Here is a 23,203-nt window from a genome sequence, read left to right as displayed (position 1 = left end):
TTTAAGAATTTTATCTAAGTCAGCACTATGAAATGACGTGTTTGGAAACCAGAGCTTGTGAAAGTATCTTGAGAACTTAGATTGTTTCTTGTGGCCTTATGATGGTTCTGCTCTAGAATTCTGTTACTTGGTTTTCCCCGCTCCCTGATGGTGATTATGAAAATGGTTATAACGTGATATATGTTGTAAATAGTAAAGTGTTGCAGGGTGCGCAAAGAAGTCAGCATATGCTCTGCAGTCTTTGTAGCTATATGATAAAAGTATTGATTGGTTGCTGGCCATGTGCCTTCTGGCTGTATAGAGTAATAGACAGAGTCACTCCCTTATGTTCCCATTGAGAGTTTCTTGCATGTTAAGACTGGAGAAACTTGCCATTTTACAAATGCCTTATTTTAACACTGTATTAAATTTATTCTCAGTAACCTTTCATCATGGTTTCATTTTATTTGCTTACTTTTGGGGCTGAATCTATTATATTCATATTGCTAGATCTTTTTCAATGTTAATAATAGAATAACCTTAAAATTGTAAAACACCTATTGATGGACTCTTAAACAAATGTAATGTTGAAAAAAACTTCTTTACTGGATAGAAAGCAGAATAGAATTTGATATTGGTTGTGATGATGTAACAGGGCCCAGTAATGGGGCAGAATGAGCCTTGGAGCCTCCAGTCCTAGGCTTGCTGCCTTGCTGCACCCTGTCTCAGTAATCAAGGAGGAGTGCTCTAAGGGAGACTAGACAGCTGGCCAATGGAAGCAGCCAATCAGGGCCCAGGAAAGCCCTACAAGTGGAGCGGCAGTGTCAGAGCCAACTCAGTGTAGTAGAAGCTCTCTAGGGGAGTGGACCTACAGGACTGCGCGCAGCACCTCGGAGAGCTCACCATGGGAGGTGGGGAGAGACTATAGTGCTATTGATAAGTTTTGATGAACTAATGGTTGAGCCCGAATCTAAGTGCAAGGATTCTGCCTTCAGGGTGTGGGACTGGGGGAAGTCCTGTATGCCCTGGAAGGTGACTGTGGCTGTGTGCCTGAATGACTCAGCCAGAGAGCTGAATATTGCGATAGACTCTGGGACTACATCAGCACTGACATGCGCATTTGTCCATATGCAGGTGCTTGTGAGAGTTTGAGGCTGTGTCTATGCTAGCAAGTTCTTTCAAAAGAAGGGGGCTCTTTCAAAAGATCTCGTGGAGCATCTACCCATAAAAAGCATTCTTTCAAAAGTGAAGTGAAGGAATGCAGCTCTCCTTTTGAAAGCAGTCTTCTAGTCCTGTTTCAGAAAGAATGCCTTCCTCTGGAAGCTTCTTTCAAAAGAAAAAATGTGTAGATGCTCCACAGAGCCCTTCTTTCACAAGAGCAGTCCTCAGGGCACCTTATTTTTTAAATCACTGGCCCATTACTTTGAAAGAGCAGGGGCTGTGTGGATGCTATCTTTCAAAAGAGCAAATTGCTCATTAGATCTGCTTTTTTGTGTGTGGATGCAAAGAGGTCTTCCACAAGGGCTAGTGTCAATGTAGCCTGAGAGGGGCCCCATTACAGGACCCTGTTACAGATGTATGTAAGGCCATTTCTACACAGGCCACTTTCTTTGAAAGTGGCATGGTAATACACGGCCCAAAATATGCTAATGAGGTGCAGATGCAAATTCTCTATGCCTCATTAGCATACGGTCACGTGATTTGCAGTCTGGAAGAACGGTCTTCTGGACTCCAAAATGCCATTTAGAAGAGTGGCCCCTGGGGAAGCTTCCAGAAGGAAGTCCTTCTTCCGGAGGCCCCTTCTTCCCAAAAATTTTTGGGAAGAAGGGGCCTCCGGAAGAAGGACTTCCTTCCGGAAGACCCTCTGGAGGCCACGCTTCTAAACAACGTTTTGGAGTCCAGAGGAACAGTCTTCTGGACTCCAAATCACATGACTGTATGCTAATGATGCATGGAGAATTTTCATCTGCACCTCATTAGCATATTTCGGGCCGTGTATTACCATGCCACTGCCTGTGTAGAAACGGCCTAAGATTTGTATTTAATTTTTAACTTGGTAGCTGAGCTGAAAGTAGGTCTGGTGTTGCTGTGTGGAATTTCTTTTAAATAAAGTGTTCTCACCCTTTCTGTGCAATTTACATTGTGCCCCATTATTGACAGAAGAATTAAAACTGAACTTTGCATCTTTAATTGCTTTTGTATTAAAAAAATAAAGCTATAAGCTTCACTAGTTCCATTATCACTGATAAGTTTTAAATCCTATATTTAAAATTATTTTTTATTTCTTAATTCTGGGTACCCTGTTGTAAGCAACCAAGCAAAACAGTTCGAAGGAACTGCAATTTTAACACTTTTCTTTTTCTGCCCTGCTTGGTGCAAGCCATTGCCCCACTGCACTTCATGGCAACAAGGCTGTTGTGGTGGTCACGCTTGCATAAGATGCTGAGAAACTTCAGTGGTTTATATTTGTGCACAAACCCACTTCTCTGCCCACAAGCACCACACATTCTGAGCTTTTCCCATGGTCAGCCACATCACATGGGTAGCCCCCAACTCAACAAAAGGATGTGCCTGCTGTTCAGAGCTGAATATAATGCTAGGCAGCACCATGTCATAGTTTGTGTGCATTTAGGGCTCCAAGGGCAGGAAAGATATTTGGGGGTTTGCAGCCGCTCAGGGGAAGTCTCCTCCAGTGGCTAAGATATTAAGGGAGGACCACCTCAACTGGCCTTCCACTAAACCCACCCCCATGCCCACCTAGCAGGGAACCACTGGGCTTGCAGCCACCATGGGGAGGTCTCCCCCAGTGGTTAAGATACTCGGGGGCTTGCAACCACCCAGGAGACATCTCCCCTGGTAGCTAAGATAGGCATGAGGGAGAGTACTTCAACATTCCAAGGTGCTCTGCAGCCACAGGTGACAGCACCTTCCCACACCCTACCAAAAATATTTTCAGGAACTTACTGTCCATTGCAGACACCTACTGGTTTGATATTTCAGTTATAAAATCTTTTTGCTAACGTTTCCTATCTGTCTTCATGCTTTGACCCCCACAGAAATACAGGGGGTGAGGCAAGTTGAGATTCCTGTTTCTGTTATAAGTTCAGTGTATGATATTTCACTGCCATCACCCATGTTGGCAATACTTGTGTACTGAAAGGGAAAATCAAAAATTCTTTTTTCCTAAACATTTATATCCTCTTTCTTCTAATTTTAGAATACAGTCTGGGCCCCTGTGTCATTTTCAAGGATCACAGGCATACAATGATGGTTGGTGGGACACTCAGTGGATGGCCAGTTGAGAACACACTCATTGCATCTGTGTTGGCAATATCTGTTTAATGAAGGGGAAAGCCAAAATTCTTTTTCTAGACTTTTCTATCCCCTTTCTTCTAACTTCAGAATACAGTGTGTGTCCCTGTGTTATTTTCAGGGATCACATGGAATGACGGGAGGTGGGTCACTCAGTGGATGACCAGTTGAGAACACAGTAATTTGCACAGAAGCCTTATAGTGCACTGTAAAGTCAAAGACTCTCCCCATCAGCAACTCTTTTCTGAAAAACTTTCCTATTTTCTCTTCTCTTCATGATTTTTGGGTTCCCTGTATTATTTTCAATAAAGTCAAAAATATTTTTTCCTTGAGTTTTCTATTCTTTCTTCTAACTTTTAAAATACAGTCAGGGTCCATGTGTTATTTTCAGGGATTGGATGCAATTGCAGGAGGGGGAACATACAGTGGATGGACAGTTGATAATTCAGCTACAGAAGAAAATCATTTCTGTAAACTTCTTTGCCGTCTGTGTGGGGCCCTAATTTGGGACATTTGCTTAGCAGGGGAGGGGAATGAGGAAACTGATGTGGGAAGATGATGTCAAAGACCAGTGAGCATACCCAAAATGCTACAGGGATGAGGGAACTCCTGCAACAGTTGATGTTAGCCAATATGAGCATGGCAGCAATGAGTTGACTTTGTGAGTACATGGGAGATGAGGATGGTCAAATTTGAACTTACTTCCAAAATTATGAAATCAACATAAATGAGTTCAAATGTACCTCGTACTGTAGACACAGCCTAAGAGCTTTCTATAAAGTAATATAATTCTGTACTGCCTCCTAGTGAGGACTATGCTCATCTCTTGGTGTAATGTCTGCACAGATTTTACTGGGGGTGTTCATTTGCCTGTTTAAGTTTACAGTATAATACTGCTGTTAATCAGACTTTATTTTTTGCATATGCTTTTCATATGGCTATATGCAAATCTCATATATTGGGAAGGAGGTGTTTTCATTAGAATAGGTGTCTGGACAGCAGCACCTTGATAATATTCCTGGCTCTTAGCACTGACTTCTGTGCAACTCTACAAAACTCCCTTAACTTTCCAGGCTACAATTTATCCTTCTGTAAAATGGTTATATTAAAGGATCTTCATTGTGTGCAGTTTAATTGGAATAATTGTCATCCTGGGCTGCAAGAAGCATCTATGCCAAGATCAAATTCATACTACTAAGTGTTTAATCTCTTGATGTCTACACTGAATTTCATAATACACACTATCAATGCTATCTAAAGTAATGTAGAATTAAAACAAATCTAGAGTATTCTCCCTTTTAGTAAATCTGATTTTGAACAAAAAAATTCTGTTGAGGTATAACCATCACATGGCTTAGTAATACTTCCTTTCTTTGTGTGCCAGTCCTCCTTTTTCCCATTGCTAGTCCAACCACCTCAAATCTTTAGAACAAGGGATCCCAGCAGGCAATTCTGTTTTTGATAAATCTTGTAGGTCTAAAGGGCAGAGAACTCGGAGTAATGTGCTTAATGGGTTACGTACACTACAGGAATTTTGTGCAGGGTTTTCATTGCTTTCAAAGACAAGTTGAAAGGGCTCCATTTACTTTAAGTGGTAATTTAATGTTTATTCTATTGAAATCTAAGAATTCCTTTTAATCAGCCTTTGTTATTCTAATATTTCATTCTAATAAATTTGTGGTATTAAATAGTATCTGATAAAGCCCTGCCTCAGAGAATATGTTCAATACTATTAAAGACAAACAAGGACAAGACCAGCATGGCCATTCTGGTAATTAAGGGTACAAACAACATGAAGAGGAAAATGAGGAGAGAAGTGGCTTGAAAGAAAGTATCGAAAAGGGATGGTAGGGGAAAATGTGCTTATTAGACATACTTAGGAGAATAATGTAAGTGTGGTAAGCAGCATCGGTTGTGGCATTTGGCTAAAATATTTAAGACCTAGCAACTTTCCTCAGGTCTTTCCATGGTCATTGCATTAGGTGAGTTTTGACACATCTGACAGTTTCATTCATGAAGATGCGATATTGCATTAGAGTCCCCTTCAGAAATATGCCTATGACCCCTTGTTATCTTGGGTATGGGAGCAGCTGGCCCTTCATGGATTCTTCATTGGCACAAAAAAAAAAAAGTTTTACTAAAATATAGGTGGGAACTTACAACTGGAGTAAGTGTACACACTTTTATGAGGTCTGGTGCTGTGATGTTAGAACCTTCATTAGACTGCCTAAATAAAGAGACACAAGAGCAAGAAGAAAGACAGTACAAATTGAAACTCTCTAATCTGGCACACATTTACTTGGCAACATCTCTGATCTAGCATAATTTTAGTTAGTTGGATGACCATTTGTCATGGGTGTGCCTAAGTTTCCCGTGATCATTGTTTGTTCACAGCCACCAGTCCTGGCTCTCAGTGTTCTGTTTTGTTGTTTAGCTGCTATTTACCCCATATGTCTTCTAAAAGCCCAGTAAGCAGTGGAAGTGATCGTAGTGCTTCTAGGCAACACTGACCTCCTGTGAGCCAGCAAATTCTCTCATTTGGCACTGGTCTGGTCCTGTGGGTGCCAGACTAGAGTGGGTCAACCTGAAGCAAGATTCAAGTAGGCTATGTCATATTTGGATTGGCGGAACAGAACTGAAATGAAGAGAACCTAGGAGGGAGAAGGAGAAAGAGAAAGAGAGAGTGCTATGTTTGTTCTCAGAAGGTTAATTGAGGCATGCCCATGGAGGGGTTTCGGCTGTGGACATGAGGAGGAAAAGGTTATTTTTGGAGATACTAAAGGAGTGGCTCCAGAGATTGGTTTTTGCATGTACCACTATGTATAAGTACAAATATTTACTCTTCTTGCTTTCAGCTGGTAGGAATTTCCTGTTTTGGGGGGGTTTGTTTTGTTTTGTTTTGTTTTTATTACCTCAGTGTGACTGAGTCCAAAAATAGTCTTTTCAGGAACAGGGAACTGCCCATGCAGACCTCTATTCATCACTGGCTTCTGAGTGATTATCGTGGATGCCTACACTGCTGAAATTAAAATCCTAAAATGGTTTGGGCCTGGGTTAAAATAGTAGGACTAATTTTGATGTCTTTTACTACATGATAACATTCAGTAGTCCTACCATGGAAGGTAGTGAAGTGACACCAATACCAAAGAAAAAGCAGTATAAATAAAATTAGAATCAGGCTCTGTGTCTTGTATGAAACCAAGAAAGATGAGATTGCAGTATGGACACACTGAGGAAAGTTTTATTTTGGAAAAAGAGCTGCTATTCCAAAATAACTTTGAGTGTCTACACATGCAACTGTTATTTCAAAATAATTTTGAAATAGTGAACAGCTTAGTTCAAATTTGGTAAACCTTATTCTATGAGGAATAAAGTCTATTCTGAAAATGATACTTGGAATACAGGCTGTGTTGACAGAGAAAAGGGGCTCTTTCAAAATAAGCTATTCTAGAATAATTTATTTCAAAATAATGCTGCTGTGTAGACATAGTATTTTGGATTAGAGCCCCTGAAAGTAGTGCTTCCAGGGGCACTAATCCAAAGTGGGCCCACTTGTGTGTGGATACACTTTCAGAATAAGTTTTGCATATTTCGGGTCTTCCCTGTAGTGTGGACGTGTTATTCTGGAATAGTCCTTTTTTTTTTTTTAAACAACTCTGGAATAAGCTATTCCAGAATAACTCAGTGGTGTAGACATTCCCTTAGGCTACACCTACACTACAGAAATGCTTCAAAAGAAGTTCTTCCGGGAGAGATCTTCCAAAAAACCTTCTTTGAAAAGATCCCATCCAAAAACAAAAAGGGGGATTGAAAGATCTTTCTACTCTTTTGATAGAGAGTGTCCACACAGCCCACATTTTTTCCAAACAAGGGTGAGGGATCAAAAAAATCTGGTACCATGAGAACTGCTCTTTCAAAAGATGGGCTCATGGAGTGTCAACACATGAAAAATTAGCTCTTTCTCATCTGAGGGAGGAAGAAGACTGCTGGAAAAAGGGCCACATTCTTTTGGTTTCAGATTGAAAGAGCACATTTTGTGCGTAGATTCTCCGTAGCCTTTTTTGAAAAAGGCCCACCTTGTCTGAAAAAACTTGCTAGTGTGGACTCAGCTTCATGTGTTACATTTAAATATGGAAAATATGTGTAGGCACACTGAACCTGTCCCTGTGCTTAAAGTTAAACAAGTGCATAAATGGCTGCAGGTCTGAGGACTCAAGTTAATGCTGCAGTTTTCTTAAAATTCAGATGTTCAAAAGTGCGCTCAGTGCCAAGAAACAAGAAAACTAAAATATTCTGAGTCAGCTGTTTGAACTTTTGCACTAGCTCTAGTCCATGTAACAGCAGTATTTAAAAGAAATGATTGGGAAGAAGAATGTTGATTGGTTTTATCTATAATTATAAACAAGAAGAGCGTGTGTGAGGGGAGGGGGAAGAATCATGTTTTTATACTTCAGAGCTCACAGATTGCACAGTACATGTAGGCGTCTTAAAACAGCTGGCTCTCCCAGTTACCTAACTTCCTCCTTCTGGGAGCAAAATATAGAAATCAACAAAAGTAGTCTAAATGTCAGTCTGAAGGCTGGGAAGAAATCTATTTGGTTCACCTGCTCCACTGGTCAACAACTGCAGTAAAGAGATGCTGATAAACTAAAGCCACGATCTTGCAAATGTATGCCCATACATGACCTTACTCACATGAGTAATGACAGACTTCAATGGGCCACTGTTCATGTGAACAGTCACACACTCAGATTAAACAATGGGATGCTGGTGAGTTGGATTATACAAAAAGTGATCGGTTAAATATCATAGTGTTAGTTAATTAGACAACAGTTTGAAAACAAGTTTTCTGTAATTTGGTACCATAAAGTGAAGTCATCCACTTCTTCAAATGATGGAAGGAAGCCATGTGAGGTCTCTCTTAAGTTAGAAAATGTGGAACGTAACAATTACCTCCTTTGGAGAACTCAGGAGGATTTATCAGCTGAACCATTCATGGTACCTCTACGGAAACTGTGTGTGTGTGTGAATATGAGAATGAAATCAAATTGTGTTTCTGGGAATCCAAGACAAAGTGTTTTAGGATCAGGCAGTATAACAATTTCAAATGACTTCCAGAACATCTTTTCTCCTTATGCATTATAAACACAGATTTGCTCAATTACAATATTAGACTGAGAAATTCAACACACTTCTACATTTAAAAAATAGGTTGGTGTGGTTAAGAAGGGTGAAGAGTGCTATAGAGATAAAGAAGAAACTTTTTTATTCCTTTCTAGACTAGATCTTGCTGTGCACTCTTATGGTCACTAAATTGAGTGTGTACCATTGGAGTTAGTTAATGCTGAATACTAATGCTTCACATTAGTAACTCCCTTTGCATGCTGCAGTCTTAACTGTGTATATCATATGACACTCCACATTCAGGCCTTCCTGGAGCAAAAGGAAATAATTAGTTGCTTTGAAACTGTTTTTCTTTGTACTGTTTCATTGCAAAAGCTAATATCAGGCTGTCAGGATTTGTGTTATCAAAATGCATTCAGAAATCAAAGGAGTACAGTAGTTTTATCATTTTTTAAATTCTTCAATAAAAACATAGTTTACATGATTCAGCGATTTTACAGCTAAATCCATTTCCTTTTTCTTGTTCCTTCCATTAAAGTCAATTTTTGCTAGTGTATAAGGAATTTGGCATCAAGGTCTTATCTTCCGTCAAGTCTGCCCACTTTGTGTTTCTGAACAAATGAAGAAAAGTGAAATGTGACAGCATATTGCATCTCCTGTTCTCACTCTCTATTGTCTTTTGTTTTTAGGTGGTACTGACGAGCCCCAAGATTAAAAATAAACTATTCTGAAAACGTTGATTTTTCTGCCTGATTCAGCATAATGGACATAAAAGACCGAAGACACCGCTCACTAACAAGAGGTCGGTGTGGGAAAGAATGCCGCTATACAAGTTCTTCACTGGACAGTGAGGACTGCCGAGTACCAACTCAGAAGTCCTATAGCTCAAGTGAGACTCTGAAAGCCTATGATCATGATACCAGAATGCACTATGGAAATAGAGTTTCAGACCTAGTTCACAGAGAGTCAGATGAGTTTCCAAGGCAAGGTATGTGTAAGGCACAACTTTTTTTGGTCCCAATAATCCTTATGGTACAATAACCACTGTTTATGAGGTAAATGCTTACATGCCACTGGCATTAGAAATGCTTGGAAAATGGAGACAGAATAATGCTTGTCACTGTACCTTTTTAAAAGTAGCAACAGGGTTGCATTTTCAATTAGGAAATTCATTTCCTTCTATTGTCATGTTAAGCTGCAAACACTTAGGCTTCTGATCCTGTCAGAAGTGAGGCAAAGCTGGGTCACTGTTCTAACATATATTTGAAATAAAGAAGCATTAATGATTCCTAACCAGCTGTCATATTTGTCATATATTGGCAAATATTATAACCTTATAGTATGTTATCTGTATTAATTTTAGGTATTATAGTGACATTTTCATGTTGCTTTTTGTTTCTTTGATTAGCTGTATTACTAAAATGACTCAAACATTGTGATTAGCATACAGTAATTACCTTGGAATTTCTCTGCTGTTTCTAACTTGTGTAATATAAATGGGATGCTGTTTTTTCTGCCTTCATTTTGTCAGTGTAGTTGGCTTATACTTTATTTCATAAAACAAATAGCAGAGGGAAATATGTATTTAGTAATTTGTAATGTATTAGCACCTCACTTGAATTCTAAAATTCACATTAAATTTCAACTTTGCACAGTTCCCCTTGCATTAACGCATAAGCAATTTGCATGACCTATCCCAATATAAAATTGTATGCTTCAAATATCCATGAACTAGAAAACCGCTGTCCTGTTTCAAAACACATGTTAATGTGTCAAATTTGAATATAAAAGAATGGTCAGCAGACTCTCTTTCCAAACTGCTGTGAAAATTCCTCTTCAGGAAAACACAGACTTTCAGGTCATTAGTGTTGACCATTCTGTTAATAACCTGAAAGTCTGTGTTTTACTGAAGAGGAATTTTTACTGCAGTTTTGAAAGAGACTGTTGACCTCTCTTTTATATTCAAATTCGACACATTAACACATGGTTTGAAACAGGACAGCAATTTTCTAGCTCATTATAGGGGCTCTTTTACAAAATTTGCTTTATCTAATTCTTGCCTCCCTCCCCGCCTCTTCTGTCCCTCCGCTCTCTGATTTGCTCACCTTGATAGTATTTTTGTGATTTGTCAACCTTGATTACTATTTTTGGTTCTCTGATCCTTAAATATTGAGTCTGTTCTGGTATGGCTATGGTTGAAGAAGAGGGTCTGTCCCATGAAAGCTCCTCACCTAATAAATAATTTGTTAGTCTTTAAAGTGCTACTGGACTGCTTTTTTGGTTTGATGAACTTGTCTAAGGGTACGTCTAACCTTTTGCCAGGTTTTGATGTGCCAAGATGGATCTTCTGGAGATCAGTTTTGTCATGTCAGTGAAGATGTGGCAAAATTGATCTCTCTGGGCTCGGCTGTTGCTCCTGGTATTCCATGCTTCCACATGGAGCAAGTGATGTCAGCATTAGCTCAAAGGGCCCTGATCTACACCAGGGAAGAAAGTTGATCCTGATACATTAATTCTAGCTACCCTAATAGGCCGCGTCTGCACTAAGCAAAAACTTTGAAATGGTCATGCTAATGGCCAAATTGAAGAATACTAATTAGGTGCTGAAATGCATATTCAGTGCCTTATTAGCATGCCAGCGGCCACAGCACTTCAAAAGTGTCACAGTTCGCTCCTGCACAGCTTGTCTACACCGGGGTCCTTTTAGAAAGGACCCCACCAACATCTAAATCCCCTTATTCCTATGAGCACATTCTAGTCACACTAAAGCACATAGGAATAAGGGGATTTCAATATTGGTGGGGTCCTTTCAAAAAGGACCCCAGTGTAAACGAGCTGCTCAGGAGCGAACCGTGGCACTTTTGAAGTGCTTCGGCCGTTGGCTTGCTAATGAGGCACTGAATATGCATTTTAGTGCCTAATTAGTATTCTTCAATTTGGCCATTAGCATGGCCATGTCAAAGTTTTTACTAAGTGTAGACGTAGCCATAGTATGACTAGAATTGCGCATCTGAGACAGATAGACTTTCACCCCTAATGTAGAGCAGAAGTAAGGCTTAGCTTAAAAGACTTCTCTTTCAGTTCCTCTCTGTACATGTTTCTGCTTCTATTTTGTGAGTGTCTTAGTAAAATGGAACACAGCATAATTCTGTGGATATTGGGGCATGATAGACAGGCGTGGATGTTTTATCTGCTGAACTTCACTAAATGTTTTGATTCATTAGATTGCATGGGGAGAGTGAAAAGTAAAACATTTCCACATGAAGCACTGGATTTTTTTTTGTTTGTAACAGCTGAGTGGATTTATGCAGTTTGAGGTCATTAATATTCCCCCCCCAAAGGAGGGAGTAAATCTGTTGGTAGAGTATCAGCTAACATAGAGCTTCTCTAACTTTTAAGTTATCCTTTCTAATAGAATCTGATCTCCTTAATAACAAACTAATTCTCTCCAGCACATTTTGTGTTCTTCTGATACTCAGCATAAATGTCCCTCTTCTAAATGTATCTCATTACACCATGTTAATTTATTGTTCTGCTCTAAATTTTCTCATCCTCCATGGCCTTTAAACATGGCACATATCTGAAGACTGTTACCATAATCTCACTTTCATCCAGTTAGGAAATCCGAACATATTTAGCTCTTTTATTCTCTTCTCAAATGTCATTCTTTCAAGTTCCCTTATTTCTATTGCTCTTCTTTGGCCTTCCTTCACTTCAGTATTTTCCTGGGGAATGTGATGACCAAAAGGAAATGGATGTCAGAGGCTGCTGCAACTGAGTTGTGCGAATGGGGATTATTGCCTTCTTGATGTGTGATGGGAAGCCTCTGCTCGTGCGATCCAAAAGTACCCTGATCTTTTATGCGGCTGTACACTTTCACCCCAAGTCATTTTTAATTTGCTGTCTATGCTATGAAACCTACATTTCTATTCTTATTCTTTATTTTGAAGTTTTGTTTTATTTTTCCAGGTTTCTTCTTTCCAGTGAATAATTATTTCAGATTGAGTAGCCCTTGCCTCTTCAGATGTACCAATTTATCTCTTTCCAAATAACAATGAGTTTGGCCCCTGTTTACATCTTTCTCTCTCCATCTTCCTTATGCATTTCTTGTTAGCATTTGTAGCCCCTCTCATTTTACGAAGTTTGTAAATTCTCTGCCTGCTTCCAGTTTGAGATTATTAACAAAGACAGTATGGCTGCATCTAGACTACAATATAAATTCAATTTTAGGGCAGTTGGCTTGATATTATCACATGACTGTCTTCACTGTAAATACCATTAGCTTGATTTAGGGAACACTAGTATCAGTATTACAATATTTCTGATACCTGATGGGTGTACCATCAAAAATTCAAAAGTTTGATTAAAGGCCAATGTGGAAGCGACACATTGTAAAATTGAATTTATTAGCCTCCAAAGGTGTCCCGTATGTAACCCACAGTGCCCCTTAGTGCTCCATTCTGGCAGATGCTCTCCAGGTTTGCCTGAATTAGGTAACAGGAACACCGTCAATTTCGAATCAAGACCGTGAAGCCTGTGGCTGTGGACTCATGTTTGTGTTGGAGTCTGAGAAATATCTTTCTTTCTTTGCTCTTAGCATTGTAAGTGCACCTGCCCCTTACAAGTAACCTCAGTACTGAGTTCATGGTTCTGTCTCTACACTTATTTTTTTTCTGCCGTGTCAGCTGCTGCCCTGCCGCACCACCTGGCAGCAAAGGTTTTGTGGGGGTCATGCTTGCATAAGAGGCCAAGAAACTTCTCAGTGGTTTGCATTTGTGTATACCCTCTTCCTCCCCGCACATTCCTGCCACACAGGCACCTGCTCTTCAGTGTTGACCATGCTTCCAGGCAGCACCATGTCCTGGGTTGGGCGTGGTTAGGGCTCCAAGGGCAGGAGGACTTGCTGCCACCAGGGGTGGGTGGGGGGAGTCTCCACTGGCAGCTAAGAGGTTTGGGTGGGACTACTTCATCTGGACACCCACCAAAAATATTTTGGGGCCTTTCTGTGACTAAGATATTCAGGGGCTTGCTGCCACCGGGGGAAGTCTGTCCCAGTGGCTAAGATATTTGGGGGAACTACTTTAACTGCTCCCCATTGATCCCCCCCACAACAATGCACCCATGCAGCTTGCTGCCACCAGGTGGGAGTATCACCCCGAGAGCCAAGATATTCAGGGGACTACTTCAACTACTTCAACATTTCAACTGGCTCTGCAGCTGCAGACCACAGACCTGCCCCCCCGTCCCCCGACCAAAAATGTTTTCAGGGATGTTTTCTATTACAAAATCTTTTTCCTAACGTTTCCTATCTTTCTTCCTGCTTTGGATCCCCTCTTCCTCCGCCCCCTAAAAAAATAAAATAAAATAAAATAAAAATCACAGGGGCTGGGCCCGGTGAGATTCGTGTTCATAGAATCATAGGACTGGAAGGGACCTCATGTGGTCATCTAGTCCAGCCCCCTGCTTCAAGCAGGATCAACCCCCACAACCCCTTCCTGTTATAAGTTCACTGTATGAGATTTCTTTGCTATCCCCCGTGTTGGCAATGTTTGTGTAGTGAAGAGGGAAGACAAAAATCTTTTTTCCTAAAATCTTCTATCCTCTTACTTCTAAATTAGCACCCCTTTACACAGGGAAGAGTGGGTAGAGGGCCAGTTGAGCATACAGTCTGTCCCTGTGTTACTTTCAGGGATCAGATGCAATTAACAGAGGGAGGACAGTCAGTGGATGTCCTATTGAGAATTCAGTTACGGAAGAAATAGAATTCCATTAATTTTGCCATCTCTGTGGATGCTCTACTTTTCCTTTTTTCCAGTGGGGAAAAATGGATGTTTGATTAACATGGGGAGGAGAATGAGGAAAATGCCACATGTGCACCTATCTTGAAATGGGCCAAGAAAAGATGCAATATTTCTACCACCACAGTCACAGGGACATAATTTTTATTTTTACACTCTCCCTCTCTCTTCTAGGTAATACAGACTGTATGAGAGTAAACCAAAAAACAACCTTCTACCCCAGTAGACAGGAAAGGTAAAAGACAGGATCTCATGGGTTGTAAGGTCTTATCTTTTGTTGAACTACAATTCCTGATTTCTAACTACTTGGCACTCATGGCAGGGTAGTGTGGCCTCATTATCCATGCTCTTGGGACAGTGTGGCCTAATGGCCAGAATCCCTCACCACAGCTCTTTTCCCCTGGGCCCTACCCTAGGACTTTTCACAGCCTAGAGGAGGCCCAGGATCATCAAAATATCCAGGCAACAGTCAGGTGGGAGGTACCACATCTTAGTCCTCAGGGTCACTTCCCACCCTACGTCTTGAGACTCCTGTCAATGGGCTATTGGTGCAATAGAATCAGCCTTCTGGAACTGAAAAGAACCTTGAGTGCATCAAGCCCTGTTCCCTGCACTCATTCCAGGGTGAAGCACCCTCTAGATCATCTGTAACAGGTGTTTGTCTAACGTATTCTTAAAAATCCACAGTGATGGAGATTCCAGAACCTTCTGCAATTTATCAGGATGGTAAAATGCTACAATAGTGAGGAAGTTTTTCTGAAGTTCCAACCCAATCCTCCCTTGCTGCAATTTAAGCCCCTGCCCTATCATCAGAGGTTAAGGAGAATAAATTTTCTCACTCCTCCATTTATCAATCTTTTAGGTACTTTAAAGCTGCTATCATGCTCCCTTTGTCTTTTTTCCAGACTGAACAATTCTTTCAATCTTTCTTCACAGGAGATGGTTTTTTAGACCTTTAATAATATTTGTTACTTTTTTTCTGGACAGGTTCCAATTTTTCCATATCTTTCCTGAAAAATGGTGTCCAGAACTGCACACAGTACTCTAATTGAGTTCTAATCAGCACATAGTAGAGAGGAAGAATTATGTCTTGTCTTGCGTACAACATTCTTGTTAATGCATCATTGGGCTCCTCTCTCCAAATGGATCCTTGGAGCTTCCCAGCTAATATATCAGTAGTTCTACTGCAGGATCCTCCACCACAGGTCTCTCCTCTCCAGCTGTCTGGTCTGAATGAACCAAGTTACTCCCATTTAAAGCAGGTCGCCAGTTAGAGCATGCTCAGCAGGACTGTGGAGGTGAGGCTCAGTCAAGTGGAATTAATCATCTCAGTGTCAGTGTGGGGATGATGCACCCCGTCACAGGACGACTCTGGATGCAGTCATTGGACAGCACTTTGGTCTTCAATTTGGTCAGACCAGGCACATTAAACAACCCCTTCCCCGTGCCCCAACACACACTCCATTAGAAGAGAATGAGGGTTATGCTGATTGTTCTGTTCTGGCCTCGCCAGTTCTGGTTCTTTATTCTCCACATATTGAAGATACGTCTCCCAATCTAGAAACTTCCATAATTGCTGAGACAACGCAATCCAGAATCATGGATACTGCTCCTGACTACGTGGTTTTTGGATGGGCATCTCCATAAAAATGCTCATTGGTGCATGTGCATACACACACACACACACCTCTCTTCATATGCAGTGTGTATGAAATGGAGATGGCACAGTTTAACAGTTTGCATACAGCACTTCGCTGTCTGCAATTGTTTGTGAAATAAGTACGGTGCAATTTCAACTCTACTTAAGAAAAATGTAAAGAAAAGTATTTGCAGATGCACTTTCCAGCTGCAGACATGTAGGAATTTATACATGCTAATTTATTCTAAGTTCAAGAGGGTGTTTTGATGGGATTTAAATTTTGCAGGAAATAAACAAATAGTCCTGAAAGTAATTTTTCTTTTAGCTACTCTAGGAAGAATTTCAATGATTTAGCCTTTAAACAGTTTCAGATACCTTTCCCTTTTTTGTGTCCCTTCTGACAGTAAAGCCCTGTGCAATGTGACTTGTTGACATCTGACTAACTAGGGTATTGAGATTACGTGAAGCAGCTGTTTTAAAATGATGTCTTAAGTGATATGGGTTTTTTTTGACAATTGCAGTAAAAATCTGTCACGTAAAAGACTGAGTTGTAACATTTTCATTTTTGATCTTGACTCTGAAATTCTTGATATAAAAGTTATACTCAGCTGAAAAGTCTAAAATTAGAGCTTCAAACTTTGGTTTGTTGTTCTGGTGTGTACATTGCCACCATCTTTCTGCTCTTCATCTCTGTTTTGTTATTTTGTGAGCAAACAGGCCTTTGAAACTTATAAATGCCTCTGGGCATAAGTTTGGGTGAAGGGGAATAGTGATGGGTTATAGAGCTTCTTGCCTTTTGTTGCCAGTTTAATCACAAATGATAATAACTGAAAGTCATAAGTCTGATGGCTATTTTGGATCGTTGCATGAAATGAGTTCTATGATTTTTCTAGTTTCTAGGAACCCTACTAACCAAAAGGAAAAAAAAATCCATTGTCATAGTTCTTGCTTCTCTTTTGCTTCATAATTATAGATAGAGCTGACATCAAGGGATCAAGAAACTCTCTGAATTCTGAGCTGCCACAAACCAATTATCCAATATAGATAACTTTTCTAACAACTATTCTCACCATTTTTTATTTTAATCGTGCTTAGCATAGATAGAAATGCAAATAATTCAACAGCCCTGTATGTGTATCTTTATTGTCCAGTCAGCTTGGAAAAAGAATCAGCTCTTGAATTTGTTGGGGGAAAATGTTTCTAACATCACACGTTTGTCATAAAAGGTGAAGAACCTTTTTAAATGTTCCATGTTGAGATTAATAGATTTCTTTTTTTATTCTGTCAAACCTTTGACACATCTCTGCAGAAAGTAGAAGACAATAGTTCTAACACCTTTTGAATATCCTGGTACCTTACAACCTGCTGGTATAACGTGGATTTGTCTACATGCTTTGCATTTTGTTTCCAAAGAGATTCACTTAAAAAGTACAGGAAGACATTTTCTACCCTGTACTGATCAAACACAAAGGAGATAGATTAGCTTTGCAGACTTTGGGAGGAGGGGATTGTTTTAAAACCCATGCTTTTAAAGAAGTCACTTTAGACATAAAGATTTTATTTATATAGACTTTTGTAACCAGGGTATATTTAAAAGATGATCTCACTGTAGAACTAACTTCATGGAGAACTCTAATTGGTTGATTTGCAGCTCTCCACTTCTGTGCCAGGTAATGGGTGGGTTCTGGAGCCTTATTCATCACTCCAGGTATGCAATAGCATTATCAAAAGCAATGATACATTTTACACATCCATGCTTTAGCTTTAAAAATTGATTTTTCCAGAATAGCCTGTGGAAAAGTTTACAAAAATTGAATGGAAGCACAGCTCTTGAATTCTTCTTTGCACACTCCTGTCTCATAAGTTTTGTGTTTTCTTCTTGAGCCAAAGCCAATGCTTTCAGCCACCAGAGTCGTTTGTAACTCAGTATTTGTATTGTGCTGACTGCTTTCTTATTCACTTAGTCTCAAGTAAAATCTAGTTCAGCAGCAAATCTCTGCTGGGAATGATCGGAACAAATAGTGTGTGCTTGAGGATATTAAAAAATAAGTGGAACAAACACAAACTTATTTAACAATGCCTGACAGCCTTTTATAATGTGGGGAATATCTTGCCAAAGTGGACTATCATTTTGTATTTCATTATGTTTCCTTTTAAATAGAGATGTAGTATCAGTGGAGAAGAACAATTCATAACATTGGTACATCTCCTTTAATTAGTTGCTGTTCTTGTCATTGTACAAATGTGTATGGTTGGTAGCTTGTTCTAATTCACAGTGATGGGCGGTGCAAACGTATCATAGTAAGCAAGTATTTATGCTAAACCTAGTATGTGGTTATTTTATAGTAACTTTGTCCCTTTTATACAATTTCGTTTTTGCATTTTCTTTCACTCTGAGTGAATAGAGTCAAAGGTTATATATAATACAGGGGAAACTTAAATATATTTCTGGTTAATAACAAGGAGTCACAAAGGGAAGTAAGACACCAAAATTCTCATTGACTTTCAAATCGTATTAATATTCTAAATTAAACCTTGATCTCTGGTTATATGGTTACTTTGTGTAAATGTTGTATAAAGCTTCTCAAAGGGACAAAAGACTCCTATGAAAAGAACTGAAAAGGGATCTATGTAGGACATCTAAGCTTTCATTCCTGCACACAGGAAATAAACCCTTGTTTAAATAAAAAGTGAATATTAGTTTACAGTTTTCATTCTTGTTCCCTTGCTTACACATGACAAACGTACCATCCAGTAATTGCTCAGTGGGGCCAGACTGTGTTGATTTTACTTACATAAGATAGCAGGTGTCATGATTACAAGGTTCTGAAGCTCTGCCCCTGTTCTGCCTGACAGCAACCACCATTTGTCTGTCTCACGATTGTTCCATTCTTAGACCATGAATGGAGTACTTCCTGAAATTCATTTGTAGTTCAGGAGCATTTGCTTCTTCCCTTCAGGATCTGTGGCCAGTGATAAGGACTATCAGGCTTCTTAATACAAATTTGCTTCTTATAAACCAGTTGGATCCAAGTTTTAGAGAGAGTGACTTTAAACCTGCCAAAAAGAAACATGTTTTCATTTCATCAAGATTTTGCTCCGAGCTTAGTTTGGTGGACTTCCCTCTTGAGTTAGTGGAACCAAGTGATTTGTTGTTTAAAAGCTAAGAAGGTCCTGCAGCACAGCCTGATCTCTCTCTTTCTCCCCAGGAGTCTGCCTCTCCCTTTCCAGAGAACTTTCTTAGGCCATGTCTACATTCCCATTCAGGGTTGCTCTTATCAGAATCGATTTTTGTGCTCCTTATAGGTCGATTTTGCACATCCCTAGGGTTGTCAGTCAATCCCTGTACTCTTTGCATATCTCAAGGAGAAAGAGAGGTTGATGCGAGAAACACTCTTGTTGATCTTCTTCAGTGAGGCAGCAAGGCTGATTGTAGATACGTTGATTCTAGCTGTACAATTGCCATAGCTAGAGTTACGTATCTGCAATCAATTTACCTGCCTATTGTAGACATAGGCTTAGCCACACACTTCCTTTATGCATATCTGGGCCCAATTACCATATTGCTCAATGATGTTTTTTTTAGAGTCCTACTGTAAAATTGTCCTTTTTCATTCAGTTCTCTCAGTTAGACGGATGATCTAGGAGGCCTGCTCCCTGTTGTGCTATAGTTTTGGGTGCTTGGACCCATTCAGTCCTCATGTTTGATCTGCTGTCCTCCTCGCCTTCCTCCCCCACATCTATAAATGAAAATACTGAAACTGGCAACTCTTCTTTGGTTATTGGGGTTATGTCTATGGGGTAGGGGCTCTCTGGATACTTAACGTATATCACCTAAAGGTGTGAAGTCAATGCACATAAGCTTAAATCCTGTTGAACGTGGCTGCTTTTGAGTGAAGTGCCATTAATGTGCTGTAACTTCCTCCTCCTTGGAAGAATACCACACTTGACTTCCACTGAGCAGTCCCATTGGTGTCAACAGGTGAATTACTAGTTACTATGAATGAAGAGATTACAATCTGATTTAGGAGAGGATTGTTTCACAGTTGGAAAAAAATGCTAATTTAGGAAGAATGAGGAACTGAATGGATCACAAAATAAAACTAATCAGAACAAGAAAAGGAGGGTTCTCATTCCTCGCAATGTCCTCTGACAGAGAGGTCAACAACCACGGGCTATGCATACCTCTGGAGGCATTCAGAAGTCTTCCAGGGGTGCATCAACTTGACTAGATTCTTGCCTAGTTTTACAACAAGCTACATAAAAGTTACTAGTAAATTAGGTACAAACTGAAAATTCCATATAAAGCATTGTTTATATTGCAGTATATATCATATACTGAAATGTACGGTAATGTATTCCAATGGATTTACCTTATAATTATAAGGTAAAATGAGAAAGTAAGCAATTTTTCAGTGAGAATGTGAAGTGACACTTTTTTTTATGTCTGATTTTTCTAAGCAAGCACCTGTTAGGTGAGGTGAAACTTGGGAGTATGCAAGACAAATCAGACTCATTAAAAAGGTACAATGGACTGAAAAGGTAGAGAGCCATTTCTCTAACCAATGAAAAATAGAATCACTTAAATATAATGGAAAAAATACCTAGCTTTCTGTGTCTTGGAGGTAGGTTTAGATGGACTATATTTTTTTACTGGTAAATGTTGGTAATTGGCATGATCTCTCTGTTCCGAGTATGTACAAACAGCAATAAAAATATATTTCCATCAATTAGCAAAAATTTCTGATAAGCAGCATTTTCTTTTGTGTGAGAATTCATTAGTCAAAACCCAGTGGTTTATTAGAAATGGACTCATTAAGGAAAAGTAAAAGCAGATATGATTTTTGATTGCAACAAATTTCCTTGATGTTGATTTGTATTTTAAGTTTATAAAGTTTTCAGAACCTATCATTGATATCAATAAAAAAGTCTCACTCATAATTTCTCAAAGCTGTGAAGATTTAATCTAAAAATGTTTGAAATAAACCAATATATTCCATTGAAATTATATTTCAAAAATAAAATTAACAAAACTAGTGCATTTTCCCCCCAGTGGAATACTGTGAATTCAATGGAAGGGTGCATCAGGATGTTATCTCTGCAACCCTTATTGCCAGGCTCAGTGCTGTCTGTCTTTTTTTGTTCCCATTGAATTTTCCAGTGGGCCCACTTTAGATATTCACTAAGTGCCAGTAGATGTACCATTCATCACCTGCAAAAAATCATCCACTTAATTTAAAAATATTTTAGTAAGAGCTTGAATGGTCAATCCTTATGTGAGTACTCACTCATTCCGCCATCAGGCATTTAAGCATTTGGCTCACTTTAGCCACCTGAGTTCAATGAGACTTCTCACGTGCGTAAAATGGGACACGTTTCGGTTCCTTACTGAATAAGGGCTTTACAGAAGTAGCACATGTAGCTCCAGTAATGCAGTACTGTGTGTCAGCCTTTATCATTGGAAATGAGAATTACATACTCCAGACTTTTATGATAAGTATAGACTCTAACATGGTTGTCTTAGTATGGTCTGTGCCACTGTAATCCATTGGAGCCCTTGGGCTCTTCGCTTTTATGCTTCATAAAGCAAACACAGGGGTATAACCCATACTATACATGCTGTTGCTACATCTGTGCCCTGATGTAAGAAATAATTTATAGTATGTATTGAGCTAGGACCATTAAATTCAAGTACCCTTTTTTAAGGCTTTTGCATGCATTTCAGAGAAAAGTTGGGACATGAAAGTTGGTTTGTTTTTTATTAAATTGTTTTCTAACAATTCAAAGATAAGAACAATAGACTGCAAGTTGCTAGTGCTGTTTTTAAAATGTTTTTACAGTCTTTTTTATGAAATATATTAGCTGCATTAGTTGATACTTTGCCATCTTGAGCACTTGCTTTCTGTAGTGTTCTATTGCTTCTATTCATTGAGCTATTAAAATAGATGATTTGAGCATATTTAAGAAAGAAACTATACCATGGGGAAATCAAGTGCAATTAAAAAATTAAAATTCAACTTTTAAACAGATTTCAGTCACTAACACTTCTAGCTTTAGTTCAGTGACCCTCAGAGCTGCAACAAAGTTCAGATGATAATACAGAGTTCCACGAAAATTGCAGGTATTCAGATCTGAATCACATTAGTGTAGGAGATACCCTTACTGCCACTGGCATTCATTATAAGAATGGCTTTTTGGAGAGGGAGTGTGGAAACTTCTTTCATGCACATAACATACTCCTTTAAAAAAAAAAAAAGAAAGAAAGGTCATAGAAATTATAATAGTGGCTTGTTCCAGCAGTTCTGAGTAGCTCTTGATATTTAATGAGCATTGTTGTTTAGTTTGAGAGAGAGAGATTGTGATCATTCAAAACTTCTTTGTATTCTTTGTTTTCTTACACTGACTGCAGTTGTACCTGTTACGTTACAGCTCTTGGAAAGTCCCAGTGCTTAGCATTTAATATGAAAGTAAAAGGAAAGGATCTAAATCAACCTCAACCAGCTGGCATAGAATGCAATACGTGATCAGTTTCAGCACCACTGATCTTCTTTGACAAGATAGTAAAAATGAAATTGGGGTTAAATAAAGCATCCCAGTCAAATTAACTATATATTAAAAACTGATGGTTTTGACAGATGACCAGGTTAGTAATTATACGGAATAACTAAGTGTATTAACATGATTGTATCTCTGATGTGTTTGTAGGAACCAGCCTGCCTAATAATAAAGTACAGTGATCACCATTAAAGTCAGCATTTTTGTTCATTCACTAATATCTAAGCTAACGTAATTACTTGCCACTGAAAGTATGGAGATACAGGTAGATCCTAATTTCATAATAGGGCCTAGTTCATTCAGAGGTTCTTCTTTTTGATTACTACTAGAATGGAATCTGATCTCAATAAAACAGCTTTTCTTTCAGGTAATTAAAACAAAATGCAACTAATTTTTTTTTAAAGTCATTACTGACAGGCCGGATAGGAACATGCAAATTAACATACTATTTATGTGTTTTATCACAGCTGCTTTGCTGACGCATGTACTTTAATAAACTCTCTGAGGCTTGAAATTGATTCTCATCTTTTAAGAGCCGTATTAGGGATGGGACAGCACATGGCTAAAAATAGAACAAAAATGTGGTTTCTTTTGTTAGAAGTTTATGAAAAACTCTCAGATGTCTTTCTGATATTTAAATTTCAGTATACATTTTAGTGTTTGACTCATTTAAAATTTCCTTTTGTTGAAACAAGCCCTTGAAGTCTAGTTCAAAATGCTGACTTGTTTATTCACACAAACAAAACTACTCCCTATTTTATTTGTTCTTGGTTCATTGGTGACAGATTATCTTTAG

General features: G+C 39.1%; 1 protein-coding gene across 1 annotated transcript in view; it reads left to right on the top strand.

Annotated features, from left to right (window-relative positions):
- TENM2 (teneurin transmembrane protein 2) overlaps positions 1-23,203 on the top strand; it is a 1,128,689-nt gene that overhangs the window by 244,280 nt on the left and 861,206 nt on the right. The window contains exon 3 of the mRNA XM_075010154.1: positions 9,105-9,403. Within this exon, the coding sequence (XP_074866255.1) occupies positions 9,178-9,403 (226 nt within the window). The 5' untranslated portion in view covers positions 9,105-9,177. The remainder of the gene's footprint in view (positions 1-9,104; positions 9,404-23,203) is intronic.

This window comes from Carettochelys insculpta, chromosome 15 (assembly GCF_033958435.1).
Source record: "Carettochelys insculpta isolate YL-2023 chromosome 15, ASM3395843v1, whole genome shotgun sequence".
NCBI classification, from domain to species: Eukaryota; Metazoa; Chordata; order Testudines; family Carettochelyidae; genus Carettochelys; species Carettochelys insculpta.
The sequence above is the reverse complement of the archived record's forward strand: the minus strand, read 5'-3'. Positions and strand labels throughout refer to the sequence as shown.